The sequence below is a fragment of the Gambusia affinis genome, linkage group LG10 (genome assembly GCF_019740435.1).
Source record: "Gambusia affinis linkage group LG10, SWU_Gaff_1.0, whole genome shotgun sequence".
Lineage (NCBI taxonomy): Eukaryota > Metazoa > Chordata > Actinopteri > Cyprinodontiformes > Poeciliidae > Gambusia > Gambusia affinis.
Genome location: NC_057877.1, coordinates 845,710 through 869,225, shown reverse-complemented (window position 1 = coordinate 869,225; position 23,516 = coordinate 845,710). Strand labels below are relative to the sequence as shown.

Here is a 23,516-nt window from a genome sequence, read left to right as displayed (position 1 = left end):
TTCCCATCTCTTGCTGCTATCATCATTATAACTTGATGTTAAATTTTGGACAATAAAAAACAGGGTTTTTCCATTCTTTCCTCCCCCAGCATATACACATGTGGACAAAATTGTTGATACCCCTCACTTAATGAAAGAAAAACTCAAAATGTCACAGAATTAACTTGAATCTGGCAAAGGGAATAATAAAAAAATATTCTATGAAAATAAATGAAAGGCAGACACTGCTTTTCAAACATGCTTCAACAATTATGTTAAAAAATAAATTCATGAAACAGGCCTGGACAACAATGATGGTACACTTAACTTCATATTTTTTGCACAACCTTTCAAGGAAATCACTGCAATCAAACGATTCCTACAACTGTCAATGAGACTTCTGCACCTTCTCATCAGCAAACTGCTTCAGTTGTCTCAGGGTAGAAGTCTTTTCCAGACGACATGTTTCAGCTCCAGGGGCTGCACAGCTGTTGCCTTGCAGCAAGAAGGTCCTGGGTTCGATTCCCGGCCCGGGGTCTTTCTGCATGGAGTTTGCATGTTCTCCCTGTGCATGGTGGGTTCTCTCCGGGTTCTCCAGCTTCCTCCCACAGTCCAAAAACATGACTGTCAGGTTAATTGGTCTCTCTAAATTCTCCCTAGGTGTGAGTGTGTGTGTGAATGATTGTGTGTCCTGTGTGTCTCTGTGTTGCCCTGTGACAGACTGGCGACCTGTCCAGAGTGACCCCGCCTCTCGCCCGGAACATAGCTCTGGAATCAGCAGAGTACCTTCCTGACCCTATTAGGGACAAGGGTGAACAGAAAATAAATGAATGAATGAATGAATGAATGAATGGATGGATGGATGGATGGATGGATGGATGGATGGATGGATGGATGGATGGATGGATGGATGGATGGATGGATGGATGGATGGATGGATGGATGGATGGATGGATGGATGGATGGATGGATGGATGGATGGATGGATGGATGGATGGATGGATGGATGGATGGATGGATGGATGGATGGATGTTTCAGCTCCTTCTAAAGATGCTCAGTAGGATTCAGGAGAGGGTCACTTTAGAACAGTTCAATGTACTACAGTCCCATGGATGTTAAATTTCTGAGTAATATGTGCAACTGTAGTCAGAGGAACATCAAGCTGCTTGGAGATGGTCTTATAACTTTTACCTTGTCTACAAGGTACAAATCATGCTTGTCTATAATTTTCTTTCTGATCTCCTGAGACAACTCTTTCCTTTGCTTCTGCTGGTCCATGTTGAGTGTGATACACACCATGTCACCAAACAGCACAGTAATCAATGGGCCTATATGTAGGCCCATTGATTACAAGAATGTAGACACCTGGGATGATTCAGATTCAGGGCTGTCTCAGGAGTTTATTTTTTTAGCTTAATTTTGTTGAAGCATGTTTGAAAAGCAATGTCTGACTTTAATTTATTTATTTTCATAGATTTTTTAAAATTTATTATCACCTTTGTCAGACTCAAGTTATTTCTGTGACCATTGTGGGTTTTTCTTTCACTAACCAAGGGGTACCAACATTTTTTGTCCATGTGTGTAGGTCCATCTTGGATCAATCAGGATGACAAGTTGGATTTTAATCAGTGTGGGCCTCTGCAACAAAGGTAGACTGAATAATGGATGGTCTAGAACAGGGGTGCTTAAGTCCAGTCCTTGAGAGCTACCGTCCTGCAACTTTTAGAAGCATCCTTACTCCTACAGACCGAGATCAGCTCTAAACAGGCCTGCTAATGAGCCACTCATTTGATTCAAGTGTGTTGAAGCAGGGATGCATCTTTAAAGTTGCAGGATGGTAGCTCGCAAGGACTGGGCTTGAGCACCCCCTGTCTAGAACACAGATGTTTTGACAGTCCTGGAGGACCGCTGTCCTGCAACTTTTAGATGTGCGTCTGCTGCACCACACCTGGAATAGAATAATTAGGTCATTGGCTGATCTACACAAGAAGAAGGTAATTAGGTTATTTCGTTCCAGTGTTTTGTACCTATGGCACATCTAAAAACGGCAGGACAGTGGCCCTTGAGGACTGGAGTTTGTAGATTTATACATGCAAATTTCTGTAATTTTTGGATAAACCAAAAGATACATTTCAAAACTTTGCTCAAAATGTGCAATTTGTGCTTTAGAACATGAATGAAAGAACTTTGTAAATAAAGGTCTAAAGATGAGTCCAAAAGTTTACTTGATGGATGTTAATTATATAAATTATTAGCTATAGAATTTATTCAAGAAATGGATCCAGAAAGAAGGAAGTCCCCCCCATTTTCTGATTCATTCTGCTTATCCACCACTTGGGGGCACTCTTTACATGTACTAAGAGCACAAAGTTTATCTCAGGTGATTAGGACAGTGGAGAAAATATGTATTTGATACACCTTCTATTATTCAACTTTCTAAAAAATAATACAGATGTCTATTTGTCACGGTAGAATCTAAAAAAAAATAATAATAATACTTTTATATATAATCAAAACTGTATTGGATGAAACGAGGAATGACCCCAAAAATAGAACTTACTTGGTACAGAAGTCTTTGTTTACAACTACAGAGGTCTCAGTAGTACTTCTTGACCAAGTATGGTCTGCAACAGGGATTCTGGCCCACTCTGTAAAGATCTACAGGGGTCTCACTTATAAAATGTTGCAAAAACTGTAATAAAAAACCCCCACACTATTTCACCAGGTTCACTGTATTGGTGTATAGAAAAGATTTTTGGTAACCTCTGTACTAGCTTGACAAACGGAACACACTGGCATTTGAGTTTTAGGAAGCACAATGACCACAATGTGAGCAATATCAAAAGGTGCCTCCTCTTAGGAGCCATACCTGTCCCCTGCAGGTTACAGAGGAAAAGCGCATCAGTACATCAGGTCCTTATAGTTGGAATTCCAGCAGTGCCAGTTTGCATTAGTGTCACTACGATATTTACATGTTTACAGCAGTCTAATGGCCTCACACCTTGTCACATCTTAAATACTCTTACTGAGGGAAGGACTGAGTGTATGGACAGGTGGGTTTTCTGTAGGTAGCAAGTTCAACAGGTGCAATTAATCCAGATAACTGCACCTGTTGTATCTACAGCTGATGTAGATAAACAGTCAGAATTCCTTCTAGTTGCTGGGTGATTAAATACCTAGCTCATAAAATGTTAATCGTTATTTCAAAATCATTCAATGTAATTTTCAGAATTTTTTTAAAGATGCTGTATGTCAATTTAAGGTGTACCTAGGAAGTAAATTACAGAACTCTCTGTTAGTGGGAAAACTTGGAAAATCGGCACTGTATTAGATACTTAATTCTCCCACTGTTGGTATGCAAGTAAGACAGGATGGGAGCATCATGGTGAAAGTACTCTGACGCAGTGGTGTCATTTTACGTTCTTTACTCTGATGCACATACAAAATGAGAGTTCATCAAAAGAGATGATGAAAGGGATGTCATGCGACATGGCATTTGGATGGTTGGACTGATGCAAAAACATTTTGGATGGATGTGACACTTGCATGGCAAGATGAAACATAGCAGCTTTACTGTCACAAGATCTGACCCATTCATGTTTCCTTACAGATGCTATATCTGTACATCCTGGAATCTCAGAGAACTTGAGGACAATGTTTTATAAACCACTGCTTTAGTCCAAGTCAAACAGATCCAGATATCATCAAACTGAGAAACATGAAAGAAAGCTGAGCAAACAACTCCATCATATTAAGGCTTATAAATCCTAACTGGACGTGGATCACTTCACCTGCCTTTGGGCCCTGATGCATCCATTACTTTGGAACAAAATAAATCTAGACTTATCAGTCCAAATTTAGCCTTTTTATGTCTACTTTATCCAATCCAGAGTTTTACCTTAGCTACATCATGTATTAGATGCTAACTTTCAGGCATGGCTGTATACATTTGAATCGTTCTCTCAAATTTTCGATCCTGTTTCTTCTTTTGGACGTCTATTTTACGGAAGGCATCATGGAAATCAGCAAAACGATGGAATGCGGCATACAGTGGACACTTCACCAGAGAAGAGTCCTGGTGTCCCAAGAAGCCCAAATGTAGAGAATATTTGTTGCATTAATAAATGAAGAACTATGATAAAAACTAAGATGACCACAAACTCTTCAGCAGATGGAATCCTACATCAGGCAAGTATGGGCCCAAAGTCCAACACAAAACCTTCAGAAACTGTTGGTAAGAGGAGATGCTGCTCCTGTCCCAAATATTTTATGGCATTGTAAAGTTTCTGGCTTAAACGCTTCTTAGCCATGTTGTGTTACGAATAAAATATCAGCTCTTGAAATTCTAAATTTTCTTCAAATTTGAAGAACGCCCCAACTATTTCTTGAATTTGAGTAGTTTTAAAGCTGCTCTCTTATTCAACATGAATTAAAACTGTATACCGTAGACATCTCTGAACTTGACTTGCAGCAGTGAGCATGACAGCCTCCAGAAGGTTTGAGTAGAAGATGCTTAACCATAGCCTGAGGTGGTTTGAAGTAAACAGTACCTATCAGACGCCTGACCTAGGTCTTCAACAGCAGGGAACCTCTGTCTGATTTGTGCTCAGGAGCGTCAACATTTTAACACTATGCTTGACGACAGCAGTGACAATGGCTGGTATCCTCAGTGTTCAGTATGTTGGAAAAAAAAACTTGACTTATGGACTGAATACTGAAAATGAGAAATGTAGGTGGAAATCTACAATGACTGATTCACAATAACAACAAACCTCCAGCTAATGTTTGACTTAAAATTCTCCATAACATTTAAGCCTTTTATTCATCCCTTCAAGTTAATAACTGAAATTACTACCTGACACAACAAAAATGGAAATACAATTTAAAGTAAGAAAAATCAACATTTTGAAAAGTTTAATTTGAAGCCAAAGAGTCACAAAAACAAGTTGAACAACAATAACATGGGAAAGCAACACCAAATAAGAGCAAAAAGCTTTGAAAAATTAAAATACCAAGGTACAGCATTGGTTTTGTTTATAATGGAAAGCTCTTAAGACACATGGGATGACACCAGAGGAAGTGCTGGCCTCCTCATGACGAGAAGTATGCAGAGGTCCCAGAAGGCTTTGTTTTCAGGGCCAACTCTTAAAAAAAAAAAAAAAAGATTCATGAATGGAGATGTTTCAATAAAGTTTTTCAAAAATCCTAACATATGTTTAATTTAAAAGTATTACTACACTGAAGAATGCATGTAGCAAAGAAAAGACTACCAACTGCTCAATTTGCAAATGTTCAGCAGTTTTACCTCTTTGGATAATATTTGATGATAAAGAGTAGGCTGAGATGCCATCCTCTCCGTTGCTGAAGTACTTGGGATCCAGACCAGCAGAATCTCCACTGCCCACAGGAGGAAACACCAGCTTTAAAAAAACAACACTCAAACATGTGGTTTCCTCTAGGAGACTTAAGCCTCGTCTACATGTAGACCAACATAGTCACTTTCTGTAAATAATTGAGATAAAATGTGTGTCCACACAATAGGATGCAGGACCACTGAAAAATAAGACCATGGTAATAAAATAAAAAAAATAAAACCATAATATGACTTTATTCTGGTGAAATTAAGACTTTATTCTCAGAATATAACAACTTTTTTCTTGTATTCTTTCAGCTTTATTCCCCAATGAGTTTGTTCTTGTAATATTAAGATCTTGTAATCTTATTGTTTTTATTTTTTCTTAGATGGCCCTATTGCTCCGTCATACAATTCTGATTCTGAACTGCAATTTGGTCCTGAGTTGAATATTTACATATTTATATATATATTTAGGGTTAGGGTTAGTTGAATATATATATATATATATATATATATATATAAATATATAAATATTCAACTCAGGACCAAATTGCAGTTCAGAGTGCTTATAGCTGTGCTTATAAGAACACAGAAGCTTACGTTTTGTTATTGGTTGGGTGAAAAGTATTTTGAGCTGAACTCACAACTGTCTGTTGAGTGTCAGACGAACTCTGTGATCAGCAGGAGTAACGTCTGATGAGACAGCAGATTTACCAGCCTGAGGGTGAAACTGCACCTGGAAATAAGTACATACGCACACACGCCTACAGTTATGTGTATCAAAGTCACAGTATTGATGAAGATGCAAAATAAAAAGAGCTTGCTGGTTTGGAGTTAAGATGTTAATTACAAAAAGTTGAAAACCTATGAGGAAATCTCTTCATACCCTGAGTCCCGTTAGTGTGGATAATCCTGGAGAAATGTCCAGAGGTTCAGCAGGCAGTGGCTTTTTGGATAGTTGAACTTCATTTAGCTGCTTATTAAGCCAGTTTATAACTGCAAACGCAGAGAGAAGTGGCATTGAAAAGAATTCATCAGTTCATTGCTTAGAGCTGAGCAGAGTGCAGGCCTTTTACTGGAAGCCATGCTTCACTGATAAGCTTAGTGTTCAACTGTGGCTCTTGCTTCAGGTAAAACGTTTCTTTTTCAATAATCTGTACAAACACAAATGTTATACAGAATATATATAACTGAGTGGGCCAGAGTGGGGGGTGTTAGCAGACGGAGGCCAGGCACCTCAGCATGTAGCCTCATCCCAACGACACCTCTACATGTTCCTGCTGATGGATAATAAATCAATAACACTATATCAATATCAATCACACAGCATTCTGGGGAATGTAGGTAGAGGAAACATTTACCAAAACTCGCAGCCTGTTGTATTATATCAATGCATGAATCTGAGATGCATTCCTGGGTTTCTAAGGTAAACTATAATTAATCTTGTTAAATGAGGGATAAAAGACTCTGCAGCAGGTTCCTTACCATTTTCATTTGTTTTTAAAACTTCTTTGCTTTCGTTTAGCTTTTGTACTGTCATTTCCAAATGCTCCTTCAGTTCTTTGACCTGTAATATACAAATACAATATTTTTCAGATTAATTGTTTACATTTATAATACAAGGAGATTTTAAAATATTCTCTAAATAAGCCAGGCTTCTAAAATAAAGTGTTTGATTTTAATGTTTGTGTGTGCAATGGCAAGTCACACAGGGTAAGATCCACACCTCACCACAACTGGGTTTCACTTTAGTATAGTTGGTTAGTTTACATTAAGTTAAATATTCGTTATTATATAATGTATTATTGATTCACTTTTCTATCACACCTTGCAATTTTTATATGGAGTGTACACATATCAGCACTGCTAGGTCAAAATTTAATTTTATGTCGTATTAATAATTCTTTCTGTTTTGGTTACCTGGGTGTTTGGCCTCTCCTTCCTGTCAGGCAAAAGGTGGGACTAAGGGCTGAGAGTCCTGAAATACTGCTGATGGCCTCATTAGACAACCACATGCTTCAGTATGGGGAGGGATGGGGGAAAGGTTGCGTTTTGGGATTTATTTTATTGTTTTGTGTTAGTCGTCATGTGGCAGCCAATTTATCATCTCCTATTGTGTGTATATGATTTAACTAGAGCAGTATTTAAGTGCCCTAATGTTCATTTCAGGGGGTCAGCTTGTCTTAAGTCTGTCTAAGAGTTTTATCAGTTATGATTCCGAGTTTAGTGGACTGAGTTGACCTCTTTTAATGGCATGCCAGTTTAAGTGTTGATTTTGTCAATAATTTTTCAGATTTTTGGAGTAAATAAAAGCCCACTTTTTGAATTCATAGCCTGTACTGCTGTACTGTTTGGTCCCTGACTGTGATTGAATTGAAATAGCTTTTTTAGTAAAGCATCTCGAGATGATATTTGTTATGAATTAATGCTATAGGAAAAAAAAAATTAATTATAACTCAACTAGATTTTCCATATTTTAACAATTTATCTTTAGTCATGAGCTGCAAGTGTGAGTTTGGAAGGCCTCCTTGGCATTATCAAACATCATCATAAATGACTTGCCTTGATGGTAGCTTGCTACTGGATGGTAGCCACAGTTGCCCCAGGGCAGTTTGACAGCTCCAGTCTACTCACTGTTCAATAAAGGCCACTGGTGCCAAAAATGATCTCAAAATAGTCATTTTGCTCCATTTTTGATTCTTTAAAGTTATTTTTGTTTCCATACAATGTGAAGAAGACAATTAACTGCTATGCCCCAAATTAGACTTATAAAAGCTTACATGGTGTGAAAATAAGCTTGAGGGAAATAAAATTAATAACATGTCTACACCACATGAAAGCTCAGTAAAAACACAACATATCAGACATACCTCCTCTTCCTTACTTAGGAGCTGCCTCTGAGCACACTGTAGATCCTTGTCAACACTTTCAAGTTTAGCTTGCGTCTCTCGAAGAACTTTTTCCTGTGACACAGTCACAGTATTTTTGACCTTTACTTTTCCAACAAGACCTCGAACCTCTCCTTGCAGTTTCTGTATTATCCCATTAGCCTAAAACAATAAAAAAATTTACATTGAACACTGAAACAAATCAGTAGAAAAACAAAAAAAAAAGTTATCCAGTTGCTAACATTTGCCCATGACATATGTAATGCACCAGTTCTAGGGCTGTTGTAAACAAATATTTTAGTAATCAAGTACTTGATTATTGATTATTGTTACGACTAATCGAGTCATTTTAAGGGTGCTTATTGGTCCCCCAAACAACAAAAACACAGACATTATCATCAGTCAATAAAATCCTCCAAGGCCAAAGTTGAAAATGAGATGTTATACTAATAATACTTAGCTTTCATCAACAAGTCATAGGCGGAAATGAGAACGCTGTGCAATTCAAATAATGACCCGGCCAGAACACGGTGCACTAAATAATAAAACATAATTTAATGAAGCTTCGAGGCAGATACATTTTTCTCGAGGAATTTTAATAATCAAGTTACACAAATCATTTGAGGAATCGTTACAGCCCTAGCTAGTTCAATGTCACAAAGTTTACAGGAAATAGCCTGCACTGTAAACAATTGTTGTCTACTGTGATGAGAGAAGTAGCTGTGAGGAGGAGCTTTGTGGGAACAAGCATTTGTTGGACAGACCTTTTCACAGGTCTGTCCAACAAATCAATCAAACAGCTGCAGCTGATCCAGAATGCAGCTGATCCAGAATGCTGCTGCTCGCGTTCTCACTAAAACCAGGAAGATGGAGCACATAACACCAGTTTTAAAGTCTCTCCACTGGCTCCCTGTCGCTCAAATAATAGATTTTAAAATACTGTTGTTAGTTTATAAATCACTGAATGGTTTAGCACCACAATACATTAAAGATCTGCTGCTGTTGTATCAACCTTCCAGACCTCTCAGGTCTTCTGGTTCTGGTTCTGCTCTGCATCCCCAGAACCAGAACCAAACAAGGAGAAGCGGCATTTAACATCTATGCACCAAAAATCTGGAACAAACTTCCAGAAAACCGTAAAACAGCTGAAACACTGACTTCCTTTAAATCTCAACTAAAAACCCACTTGTTTAGAGTTTTATTTGAAACGTAATCAATCGCAAATTTATTGACGGAATCTGACTTGATGTTCTGTTTTTATTGTTGATTCTATGTTGCATTGTGTTTTTGTGTTTGATTTGATGTAAAGCCTTACTGCTGAAATGCCTTGCTGCTGAAATGTGCTATACTAATAAAATTTGATTTGATATTCACGGCAACTATTCAGGGGTCCCCCTGAATAGTCAGATTAATTGTTTACATTTATAATACAAGGAATAGGGTTAGGGTTTACAACCTTAACCCGACCCCTACCCCTGAATAGTTGCCGTGTCAAGGACTCCTCAAACATACATGAAGGAATCAAGGCATCGCCCCAGGCATCATGACACGATGTTAAGCTCAAAAAGGTTGATTTTACATAATACTGCCCCTTTAGTAAGAAAATGAATAACCATCAACTGAACATATCAGAGTCTGTCTTCCTCTTGGTACGTGCACAGTACGTGCACTCATACGAGGATGATAACCCTACTTATCCATTTGATAACAGACAATTAGTAGATTAAAATAAATCTTTCAACATCAGCAATAGTTTTTCCCACCAGAAATACTAAAAAAAGAGCCAACAGGAAACAAAACACCAAGTCTGTGTTCTAGTAACCCAGCTATCACTGATAACTTGATATGCCTTAGGTGACACGTTCTGTTCAAGGGGTGACACAATAGTGACCTTTACAAACCTTTAGCAGTTCTTCTGACAGTGATTTCACTGTTGCTTCAAGTTTTCTCAACTGAACTTCCTTATTTTCTGCACTTTCCTCCACTGATTCCTACAACATAGATAAAAAAGTTAAAATGTGTCTGAAGAAATCACAGATTTTGATAATAGAAAATGTGAGTAAACATGTGAGAAACCCCTCCCAGAATTTCATCTTTATTCAGTGGTTGACATGGGAAATCAATGCATCACGGCTCTGATAAAGACACCTTATAGTGTTTGTGAACAGACATGAGATTCAGATACACAGAGTTTAATAATTAGATGATATATGATATATTCTCTTAGTTCCCTTCAGAAAAGGCCAGGGCTTTCATAGACAAACACTGTTTGTTGTAAGGAATACAACATGAAGACCAGACCAGGGTGAAAGCAAATCTACACATTTCAGTTCTTGAATATAAATAAAAATCAATTATGCAAATAAAAAAATGAAAACGACACTAAAATAAAAGTTACTTAAATAACCAAGAATATTTATTATGACCTCAGTTGACCCACAAACATGACTGTGGAAGCACTAGGGAAGAACTAGCTCCAACCTTCTGCTGCTGAGTGGCCTCCAACACCTCCTTGGTGCGATACATCACCATCTCCTTATCTTTGACCTCCTGCTCCAGAACAGCCACTCTGACCTGCAGCTGGCTCACTACACGCTCCTTTTCATGGACCTCTGTGTCAAGAGTGCTGTTCTCCCTCCTGAGACTCAGGACCTGCTGCTTTAAACGCTGGCATTCCTGCACACGTAAACAGAAAACAGATTTACAACACAACACTTCAAGCAATGAATGTATGAGAGTCAATGAATGTCATGGAGAGTTTTCTGGTTTCAAAAAGGAGCGAGTTCTTTACTTATGAAAATAACAGAAATATTCTCAGGGTTGACTTCATACAAAAGTTCAAATATAAATGTTAATTTTGTGGTAGAAAAGCTGTTTCACTCCTTCACCAATCAATGAGATTATCCACAGCAGCTGCTTTTGCTTGTTAATCACAGCAGGAGGCTGACCTGATGAGAAGGGTCTAAGCAAAACTAAATAAATAAAAATATATCTACCATTAGCATAACCTTGGATCAATAACATTAATAATGTAGCAAATGTTAAATTAATCTAAATCTTAATATGCTCCGACAAACCCCCACCAGTAAGAGATGCGCTGTGGGACAAATTTTTACTCTGCGCGCAGTCCGGCAGGATTTTACCGGCCCAGTTTGCGCTTATAAAAGTTTTTTTTTGTGTCGTTTCAGAAAATGACAGATTGACAGGACAACTACAAACCCCCTTTTCCCATCACACACACACTGCTTCCCTGCTGTCCGACCATGACATCTGCTGCTCTCCTCCTGAGCGATGTCGTGCTACGACCACAAGAGGGTTACAACACGCTGATATTATTGCCTTGCAACTGTCTTTCTTTGGCCTCTCTGTCTACTAGCTTGTATTCACCTGCATACAAACACGCCTGATTCAGTGGGTATGAGCGTTGGTGACACAGAGTGTGACTTCGCATTACTTAAAAAGCCTAATAAATATCAACAACATTAACTGTGGACACCTACAATTACTATATGTTGCAATCTTCTTGTGGGGGAAGATGGAGGGGTTTGTCCACACCCCTTGTGTGGGCAGGGATATCATCAGAAAACATCTAGGATCTAGACTGAAAATCTATGTACAGCCAAAAGCTGAAAGTGGCACGTCACAAGAAACATCCGCTTATAAAACATTGCGCTCACACAGCAGAAAGCTACTTCACGACAAAAGCCAGACAATGCATGACTGTGTTTTTAAACATGTGAAGTGTAAAAGCAGCAGCAGGCCACAGCCCCATCACCTACCTCTTCCGACCCAGATAGTTTGATTTTTAGGTCTCGGATGATGGACTCGTTCTTATACCTCCTCTCAGTCTGCTCCCTGCAGGACGTCTCCAGCTCAGTCAGTCTGCTTTGGAGCTGCTGTGAGCTCTTCCTATGAGCAGTCTCCAGCTCCTGACGCAGTTGCTCTGTCTCATGCTGAAATCTGCTTTGCAACTAAATAACAGAACAAAGACAAAGATAATTTGATTTTACCTCAAACTCTTGCAGAACAGGCAAAGCAATAGTATGCTTGACTCTTTCAGCTTTAAATGTTAACATTTTTTTCATACAACCTCAAAATGCCTGAAAATGCTCAAAAATGCAAAATGTTTCTCGAGTTTAACTTTCTCTTCAGTGGCTCCCTTTTATATCAAGAAAATGGCATCTTCTTTAGTGAGATTGAATATTCTGAGTGTTAATGGTCAATGCTCTAAGACTACAGGGGCCTGGTGACTCCTGAAGTATGAGCCCAAAGACCTAAAATTCTTCCTCTTTATCATTCCGTTCTTTAACCAGTCCCAATTGTTGTGAGATAGACAAGGTGTGAGCAAGACTCATTTTTTCTCTCTGGTGCTACAAATTACTCTGCAGGGATACGATACCTGGTCCAACAAGGCCAGTCTCTGAGAATGTTAAGTGTTTAACCTGTTAAGTGACCTTACTATTCTGTCCAACCACAACATTGCGTATGACTGAAGACGTTGGAATGTCGTAGAGTAGGGAAAACTTCAATGTAAAACTGAAAACCAAACCTCTTTCAGGATACTTGCGGAAAGTGCAGAGTTAGGAGTGAGTAACTAGATAGTTAAATAGGCAACTGTAGGCAAGACCAGAGAATTAAGAAATGTGTTTTTTTCAGCATCTTTTGAGGAAGGTGGTTGTTTTGGTACTCTCTAAAGGTATCTTCTTGATTATACTATAAATCAGGGGTGCCCAAACTTTTTGAGACCAAGATTAACTTTTTCTCTCACCAGCCAGCTGAGATCTACCTTATGACACATAGACATAAAAATTGTAAATTAAACTCTATTGACTTATTTTATTTGCAAAATGTACATCAGTTACAGTAGAAATAATAAAGTGATAGAAAACCTAATGCAGTTTCTTCCTCAGTGAGATTCTGACTAGGAGGAGGTTACTGGTTTCTCAGTCAGAAGCTGGTTGCAAACTTGAGGCCAGGAGTTATCAGTCAGTTATGGTAGATCTGAAATTTGGTTTGATGACCTCAGTATGGTACATCTCAGACTGATAGGAGGAACCATAAAACACGTTAAGGTAAAGACAAATATTCTAAAGTTGGGATATAATTAATTTAATTTCACATAATTATTGTGGTAGAAGCCAATTGTTTGTTAAAAATTAATGAAATATATTTGTCCTATTTGATGTTTGTTATGAATGACGTATACTCACAAACAAATGAGGTAATTAATCCAATGTTTAGAAACTACAGCGGCTGACAAGGTAAACAAAGGTAAAATAACCACTCCTACCTTTTTACTCCCTCTCTCTCTTTCTTTGTCGTGTAAGCACACCCGTTGCCATGGCAACCGCCTGCGCCCCGCAAGTCAAGCAGAGATTACGTTAAAAACATGCATTCAGTCCGTTACTATATCAGGTTTCCAGGCTTGATATTTATTTCTCGATTATTAATAAGCGCTCCCTGAACACAGCGGTGGTTGATTAGCTAATTTAAACTCCTGCTCTGCTAGCCAGTCGGTCTTGGAGTCGCCTTTTTTTGTGTGTGTTAATGGAACTGTTACGCACTGAATTGCGCAACACCTTGTTGAAACAATAATTACTGAAAATATTAATATTAACACGTTTTGTAGATTTTTAAAAATTATTATTCTTTAATGAAGCTACAAGCGTTTTGGATCTTGGTGAATATTTTTAATAAGCTTGTCAGACGAGGAAGTGCTGGTCTCAGCGTCCTGGCAGCGTTCAGTTTGTCACCTTACTGCCGAGATTGACTCAAACCTTCCCGCGATCCACGTATTGAGCACCCCTGCTGGAAATGATTTGTGGAGGGGTTTCTAATCTTATGTATGGTATTTGCTGCTTGCTGCTTTCTGAGTTGCCTTGCCAGCAATCTGTTTGCCATAGCTCTCTGTTCATAATAGTCTTGTTTTAGATATCTGAATTTTTTCTGGAGCTCTCCTTTCAGAAGGTTGTTAATTTCTTTTTAAGTATTTTTAATTTCTTTAAGAAATTGATAGATAGGTTGCTTGACATCTTATTTTGAGAATTTTTAATTTTCCCACCAAATTAAGATTCAAGACTCTTTTTCTCTGATAGTATTTAGAGGCTACAGCTATCAGTTTCCCTCTGATCACTACTTTACATGCATCCCATAAGTCTATTGGACTCATTCCTTCATTGTCATTTTTTTCTATATATTGTTTTATTTGTTCTTTTACTTCTTTCTTGTTTAGAATGCCAATGTTTAATTTCTAAATTGTGTTGTTCCTCCTACTATTTAAGTTTAATTTTACCTGGATAGAAAAGAGATTTGAGATATCTGCAGCTCCGATTTCACACTTAATTATTTTATGAAGGTCCCACTTGTTCATAATCACATTATCAATTCTTAAATGCATGTTATGTGTCCTTGAATAATATGGTTGTGTATCATCGGACAACGTGTTTCGCTGAGACATGGCTGCATGGTATTATTTATGTCTCCAACGTCTTTAAAAGGAGTGGCAATACGAAAGGAGGTGGATTAGCAGTGCAAGTGAACAACTGATAGTGGTCCAGGACCTGTTGCAGTGAAATGTGATCTTTGCAGCCCAGCTAATAATTTGTTAGCTGTAAGTCTTCCTCTCTATATTTACCAAAATAGCCACCAGTGTTATTTTGGCTGCGGTTACAGCAGTCTAGAGTCTGCTTGCCTCCAGCTGTTGTGGCTTTCCAGAGATCAGCTTACCTGTCCTTTGCTGATCTTAGGTGTTGAATTTTAAATGTTTTACTTGAAAACAAGGAACTGAGTCTTACCTCTAAAATTTTCTCCCTCTCTAACTGCAACTCCTCAGAATGACGGCTAGAAAGCGAGCTGGTCTTATTCGTCCACTCTGACCGCAGTTTCTCCAGCTCTTTAGTCTTTTCAGACAGAGTCTAGAAGAGAACACACATCCATTGCTAAATATCTTTGGCTCTGCTTCTTAAAGGCTACAGCAATACTCTGACACATTCTACACATAACAGTTTCAGTGTACTTTATAAGTGTAGCTCCAAAAATTAAACTAACATCAACATAACATCAAATACTCAACATCTGTTGTCACTCATTTCAGAAAGTGAAACTTACATAATGTAGATTCATTACACATGAAGAGAAATATTCCCATGCCTTGTTTCTCGTAATTTGATGATTAGAGCTTACAAAATTCAGTTATGCAATTAGAATGTTGCATGAGATCAATACAGACAAGAGGTCTTTTTTAATTCATAAATTCTATATTATGTGGGTTGGTTTCTACTTGTTAAATCTCACTATGACTAAACTTGACCACAATGCTGGAGACATATTGGAAATACTAATGTAAATTAATATTAAGAATGGTCAAAACAGACAAAGATATGCGTATTAGTTTGTTGGTGGCAGGCTAGAGGACATTCACAGTTCTGAGCATGAGGTCAGAGATCTAGGAGGAAACTGTTCATTTCACACAGAAAGAAATGGATGTACTATAGAATACTACACGGACCACACTTTGGTGATTTTACTAGTCTGACATGATGTAATAACAGTCACATATCTAAAAATTAATGTATCGTTTTGCTTGATTGTATTTGATTTTCTCATTCAAAATTAATGTGCATCATACATGGATAGCTGAATGTCTTTGAAAACAATCAAAATATGGGACATCATCTCAGTTTATGAAAAACGTACAATCCTCAGGGTCCCAACAAAGCAGGTGGTCGCTTTATAGGTAACTGATCTCACTTTTCAGGGCAGATTTTAGTGACAGGTGTGAACAACTACGCTGCAGATTAGAACCCAGCCTAAAATTCAGGTTAAAAACAAATGGTTGATGTACGGGCGATCTGGAGTGCAATTTCAGTAAACCTACAACACAAACAGCACCGACATAATCAAACAAAAATGCACAATATAAAATTTTGTTCATCTACTTATTGCAGTCTAAATAGAGGACGAGGTAGTTTACCCTGGTGACTAAAGACAAAAGAGGAGATGCAGAAGTTGGACCGTAACAAGTACAACATCCTTCATGCACATGTGGGCCTACCCTGCCAGGTGTACTCGCTTGTCAATCACACATCCCAGAAGATTTGCACTTGACTCACCCTGCCATTACAACAAATGACAAAATGGAGCTGGAAGATGTTCAAAGCTGAAAGTAGTGGACGTTACAACGCAAAACCAGCAGAGGGCAAATGAGACGTCTAGAAGTTTTTTAAATTGGTAGCAGCAGGACTCTAATTAAAGTGGATTAGTCTGGCTGGATCAGACAGACAACAATGACCATAGGATAGGACCAGGTCAGGTTAGACTATTTTAGGGCCAATATAAACTCTAAATTACACTAAGACTTATCAAAAAGCATCTAAATTAAAACAAGCATTGACAAACACTGATCCTCTGTTGAAGAAGTAACTTTTCAGATTTCCTACGGTAAATAAGATGAAGATTCTAGATTATGTCAGTAAACTATATCTATACACTGGTGGTGGATTTTTTTGTTTGTAGGGTCAAACTCATTCACTCACCTGCTGAGTGTAACTCAGCTGCCTAGACAGATCGTCTTCAGTCTCCTTGAGCTTCCTGTCTAAAGCCTGTTTTTCTGCCTGAAACATTGAGAAAACAAGACTCATCAGTACTATTGTATCCCATTAATGTCTTCTCTGCAAAGTGTTCATTCATTTCCAAGTGACAAGTTCCAGAAGTAAATGGCTATATTAGGGTTAAACATTCTTATAAGATGGAGTGGATTGACATATTTAGATGGAACAGAAATCAATACCAGCCCAAGATATGACCAAAACAGTGTATATCTTACTCATCAGGACAGAACAAAAGAAATTCATTTTTTCTGTATTTAGAACAAAGATTTGCTCTGTAATCAGAGGTAAGCAATGACAAAATAAATCACAAATATTTCTAACAAAACATTTTTTTAAAATCAAAATCTTTTTCTCCATAGCTTTGGAGGAAAAAATATAATCCACTATATACTGTGTTCCAAATTATTATGCAAGTGAAATTTTCTGATTTTCTTAAATGGTCAATGCAAATGATGGTCAGTATAATTTTTAAGTTATGAACTATTACAGTATAAATCAAACTTTACTGAACAAAGCTCCCAATAAGAGCAGTATTTTTTTTCAAAAATAAAAAACTCAAAATGCACTGTTCCAAATTATTATGCACAGCAGATTTTCTAAACATCTTATGGATTATAAAGAACTGCAAACTGTCATTCTTTGAATGTGCAGCATTAAGTGATCACATGTACTAAAATCAAAAGCTATTTCAATCAAAAACATCTCAACAAACCGAGTTCCATGTTAACATAGGACCTTCTTTGATATCACAGCACAATTCTTGTGTCCATTGAACTTGTGAGTTTGTGGAAAGTTTCTGCTGGAATTTCTCTGCAGGATGTCAGAAAACCTTCCCAGAGCTGTTTTGATATGAACTGGATTCCATCCTTAGATCTCTTTCTCTCCATGATTCTGGCCCAAAAAATGACTCCACCACCTCCTTGCTGACGTCACAGCTGTGTTGGGACGTGGTGGCCATCCACCACCGATCCACTACTGCGTCCATCTGGACCTAACAGTTGGCAGACGCCGGATATTTTCAGCACCAAATGTGGGGCCAGACTAGATATAATTTAAATGGTCATTTTATTTTCAAATAAATATAGTAATGTTTATTTAATATTTATTAATATCATGGTAATCATTAAAACCACAAACCATTTCATCCTGGCTAAAAAACCAAGATGGCACACTCTATTTCTGAATGCAATTTCAGAGAAAAATCTGGCATCATCACACCATCTACAGTGCTGTCAGTTTTCACATCTTGTTTCGATCAGTAACAGCAGACATGTAAAATTGACAACATGACGCAGCCCGGATCTCACTGCAGAGTTCTGTGACACAGAACAGTGAAACAATGATGTGTGAGCTAACCTTCAAAGACGCCAGACAGGCTGCCAAATATTCTTTCACTTCTTTGTTTGAGCCTTGAATAAGCCGCAGAGATAAGTGGTTCAAGTGTTTGAAAGCATTTGTCTCTACTACGCTGAAGGTGGCACAGCCCTCCACCATTGTAGACTGGCATGTCAAATGAAGGAGAAACCTGTGAACATACATTGGAAAATACTGGATAAATAATAGTGATAATTATTGAATGGTGATTATTTAATTTATTGAAAATACCATCAAAGGCAATAAAATTCTGCGTCCACATTTACACAGAGTAAAAAAATGTGGAATTCCAATGAAACCAAGCCACAATCAGGTAGACCTGCAAAACCTTAACCACAAAAATCAACAAAATCCCACAAAAAGCTTCAGACAACATTCCACGTGTAGTCTATGTAGAGTCAAGATCTATATATATATATATATATATATATATATATATATATATATATATATATATATATATATATATATATATATATATATACACAAACACATTTTTTCCACAATATTTTGACTGTCATAAGTCGTAATCATCAAAATTAAAAGAAATAAAGCTTTGAAATATTTCAAATAAATATGAATAAACATAATATACAAGTTTCCTTTCTGAAATGAATGACAAAAATATTTATTATTTTTACAATTACATTATATTTGTATTATTTGACTGGATTTCATGGTGAAAAACATTTGCTCATACCTGGGATTGTCTGAGTCTTGCTCCAAGTCACACAGGTTAAGCAGGTCAATAAACTTCTGAGGAAATGATGCAAAGTCTATCAACAGACCCTGCTGCACTTTCAAACTACTCAAACACACAAAAGCAACAACAAAAAAAATAAATAAAAACTCTGATTTCAATTTTAAACACAGTCTGATATTCTTTAGAAAATACAAACCTTTGGAAGTCTTCTTCTGATATAGGAAGGGTGAAAAGAAAATATGGGTCTGCATCATCAGTTAACTTTACTAGAAGATCCTAATATTTTAAAAAGAGAAATAAATTAATTAACACAACATGTAAACAGGTAAAATAATGAATAAATGTTGCTTAGGCATACTGTCCATCTATGTGTGCTGCACTTTCACAATACGTTATTGGGACAGTTCATGAAAAGTTCTACTCACCCTTCTGTGAACTGGAGTAGTTGACAGCTCAATAGTGGCACGGACATTTGCTTTCCTGTAAAATTAAACCAAGTTATACTTTGCTTGGCTATAAAGCCAAGTTTTCTGGAAGTTTGTTCCAGATTTGTGGTGCGTAGACGCTGAATGCTGGTTCTCCTCGTTTGGTTCTGGTTCTGGAGATGCAGAGCAGACCAGAACCAGAAGACCTGAGAGGTTTGGAAAATTGATACAACAGCAGTAGATCTTTAATGTTTTGTGGTGCTAAATCGTTCAGTGATTTATAAACTAACAACAGTATTTTAAAGTCTATTCTGGTGTTATGTGCTCTATCTTCCTGGTTTTAGTCAGAACTCTAGCAGCAGCATTCTGGATCAGCTGCAGCTGTTTGATTGATTTGTTGGTCAAACCTGTGAAGACGCTATTGCAATAATCAATGCGACTGAAGATACACAGTTTTTTCTCTTTTTTTCCCCCCATCAGGGGGTCTTTTGTGGGCTCTAGTGTCCCTTATATGACAGTAGACAGGAAAGGGGGAAGGAGAGAGGGGAAAACATGCGGCAAATGTTGTCGGGTCCGGGAATCGAACCCGCGACGGCCGTGTTGAGGACTCAAGGCCTCCAAATGTGGGTCGCGCTACTCCCTACGCCACCGCAGCACGCCCGCCAGGGGGTCTTTTGTGGGCTCTAGTGTCCCTTATTCGAAAGTAGGCTGACAGGAAGGGGTGAAGGAGAGGGGTGAATACATGCGGCAAACGTCGGCCGGGTCTGGGAATCAAACCTACGACCGCCGCTTCAAGGACTGAAGGCCTCCAAATGTGGGTCGCGCTATCCCCTACGCCACCACAGCACGCCCGATACACAGCTTTTTCAATAACTTTACTGATGAATGGGAGGTCAGAGATTGGCCTTTAATTCTGCAGTAATGATTTGTCTAGATTGTTCTTTTTTATCAGTGGTTTGATTACTGCTGTTTTCAAAGCCTGGGGAAAACACCTGATGAGAGCGATGAGTTTACTATTTGGATCAGATCAGTAGCAATAACAGGCAGAACTTTCTTAAAGAAATGTGAGGGTAGGACATCCAGACAGCAGGAACTGGAGCTGAGTTGACTTATAATTTCCTCTAGGGTTTTATAACTAAGGAGTAAGAGTAGAATCTGATTAAAGTTGTAGATGCATCAAATTTCCGTCATCATCGCTATATTGTTTCTAACATAACAAATGCAAATTACTGTAATATTTGTTAAGTGATGTACACCAAAGCTTCAGCATCCAATAGCATATTTGACCCCCTGGTTGGATTTTTGATGTCCATTATATGTGAGACAGCAGGCTCAATTCGTGGCACTTCCGGTAACAGCTGCCATAAGGTGCCAAGGGCTGCCGCGACTTCATAGGCCCAGTCCCAAAGCTCAGTGCTCACCCTACGCCCCTCTGCGAAGTGTAGATTCAGTCAAGTGCACATAAGGGTTTGAGTGCGCAGGTGCATGCAAAAATGTAAGAATTTGGACAGTACGCCCCTGTGTCGTAACTTCGACATCCAAAATGGCTGGATGTCGATGTCACTGTTTAGGCATTTGTGCTGTTAAAAATACAACTACAAAACAAATTATTTTAAATGTAAAGATATTTTTGCTTTCCTAAGTCATTGCTGGAAATATGTGTTTGACTTGCTGTATACAGAAAATTCTACGTAATCGCACATGTTCAGTAGAGTGAAACAAAAATAATTTCAATACTTTTGAAAACTGATTTTATTCTTTTTTTTTTTTTTGCAACAGCTTGCTCAATGAACTTTCCATATTTCCAAGATGGCAAAAATACACATTAAAATGTACTAATATTCAATTTAACAGTCTGTGATTTGACTAGAAACATGATGGTTTTTTACTCATTTATGCAGCTAAAAGTTAGTTTTGTTTAAAGTGGAGTTAATGTGCTAACAAAGATCAAGTTAAGGACAAACATGCGACATGTATAAAGAATAATTTAAAAAATGCCTGATGCTACATTTGAAAAATAAAAAGACTAATGGAACTAAAATGTCTGCGATGGACTGGCAACCTGTCCAGGGTGTCCTTGCATTTGTGACACTTTGTTTTACTTTCTTTACAGTTAGTTTGTGACTATTCTTCTTATTTCTTCATTTTTCTGTTCAGTTTATCATATCAACTTTTTTATTACTAATGTGTGCCTTGTCATGCTATTTTGTTTGACTTTTTTATAAAGACTGGAAAAAACAACAAAACATTGCCATAAATCCACGTTTTAACTCAAAACGTCACAACAATGAACTGTAGGTAATACGGGTCGCTGAAGCCCATCAAAATGCGGGCTTCGTGTGGGGACGGAAATAGTACCCAAAATGGGCGGGGCGAAGGGTGGATGTGGACAATGTGGCACATACTAGGCACTCAAACTCTTCAGCATGAACGCGCATGTGAAGTACACAGGAACAACGGTGGGAGTGCGAGGGCCATACTGGCACCTGCCAAGGGCTGCCGGAGCACTTCCGGTGACAGTTGCCTTAGATGCCACGGGCTGCAGTGACTTGCTACTGGCACCTGGCTATTGGCACATGGCACAGGGTGCCAGCTACAGCTTAATGGTAACTTCTAGCTTCTTTGACGTATGCCATGGCTTTTGTGTCAGACTGACAGTTAATTATTTTTATTTTGAACCATTACCAAAAAACAAACACAAATACATACATTCATCACCAATTCTGTGTCAGATTGAATATGAATGAATTTATTTTAAAAAAACAAACAAACAAAAAAAAAACCACCGGTGGATCTGGCACAGCCATGCTATGCTACGGAGCCCCCCTAGGGGACATGGGGAAAATTTTCTTTTGCTTTTCCTCGCAAAAGTATTGCATTTCCTCTTAATTGTATTAGATTTCCTCTTAATTGTATTAAGACTATTGCATTTCCTCTTAATTGTGTTCCCTCACAATAAACAAATACACCCTGGCCTATTTTGGATACAGTCATAAATGTGAATTTAAAATTTCTAATATGTACACATTTTATGAGCTGTAATATTTACGGCCATAGAAAGGTCATGCAGTTCATCAACCATGCCACTTTAATACAGACATTGTGATGTAAGGTTGGGCTGGATGAAGACAAGGTTTTCAGCTAAGAAGAATATATGGAGGGCTAAGATTCTTGTTATTCTACAAATCATGCTTACAATATTTGCAAGTTTATTAAGGTTTTGTCAGTAACAATTTATCTGGAGTTTGTGCTGTATCCTGATAACATGTCTGCTCTGACAGTGGGCCCTGGTAGCACTGGTGAGATGGGAGTGAACATTGACTGGTGGATTCCTGACAGTGAGAATTAGAAGAGCCTTTATGATTCTCTTCTTAAAGACAAAGATTAGAGGTATTTATTTTGACTAGAAAGCGCCAATTTTTTATTTATTTGTTCATTTAAAAAGGTTAGAACAGCATTATGTTGTTTTCGTATTATGACTATCAGTTTTCTTGATTTAGTTAGGTATAAAACTGTAATGGGATTGTATGTTAAACTGAGCCTTAAGATGAGCTATTGAGAGAATGAACAGCAAACTGAGTTCATCAGACTGCAACAGATAGTGTACCGGAGGAGCAGCATTAAAGATGCTTCATGGAGGAAAGCATGAGAACAGAACATGACCTGTGGCTAATAACATTTCTGTGCTCTTGCAGACCCAGGTCATCCTATTTTCCACCTCTGAAGGGTTGCTGTCTCTTTAAAACAAACTGAACTGGAAGACTGGTCAGCCTGACAGACAGCACAGGGGCCGTAGTTTGCAGGTTTATATGAATCTCAGCCTACTCTAGAGAATCAGTAACCAGTGTGGAATAACCCAACTTAACCACCCGTAGGTATATTACAGATCAGATATACACCGGTTCTAAAGGAGCTCAGCTGGGCGGAGTTAGCATACCTTTCCTCGCAGTCCTTATGCTTCACATGAACCTGTAAGACTTTGTTGAACAGTTCTTCCATGATGGTGATGTTCAAACTAGAAAGCTACTGAAGAGGCCGATTACAAAAGCTAACAGCTTCAGCTGTCTTGTTGCCTAGAGCTTTTGCCGCTTTCAGCCGCCAACTGTTTTAACTTCTTCTTCCCAGTCCTTATGTTTTTTGGGGGGATGACAATGTTGCCTTACTGCCACCTACCGTACCGG

At 38.1% G+C, this 23,516-nt stretch overlaps 1 protein-coding gene across 2 annotated transcripts; it reads right to left on the bottom strand.

The window, feature by feature from the left end:
• Positions 1-4,861: 4,861 nt before the first annotated feature.
• Positions 4,862-23,516, bottom strand: sass6 (SAS-6 centriolar assembly protein). Of its 2 annotated transcripts, none has more exons than XM_044128979.1 (16): positions 23,273-23,516; positions 19,336-19,390; positions 19,107-19,186; positions 18,908-19,012; positions 18,190-18,358; positions 16,759-16,836; positions 15,019-15,138; positions 12,004-12,195; positions 10,706-10,900; positions 10,126-10,215; positions 8,207-8,386; positions 6,822-6,903; positions 6,223-6,332; positions 5,981-6,072; positions 5,286-5,400; positions 4,862-5,124 (listed from the first exon to the last, which is right to left on the bottom strand). In XM_044128979.1, the coding sequence occupies exons 1-16, from the start codon at positions 23,332-23,334 to the stop codon at positions 5,113-5,115; spliced, it is 1,737 nt and encodes a 578-aa protein (XP_043984914.1). In that variant the 5' UTR covers positions 23,335-23,516; the 3' UTR covers positions 4,862-5,112. The 2 variants fall into 2 exon arrangements, with proteins under 2 accessions (XP_043984914.1, XP_043984912.1); XM_044128977.1 differs by having other exon boundaries at positions 5,286-5,377; positions 23,273-23,515.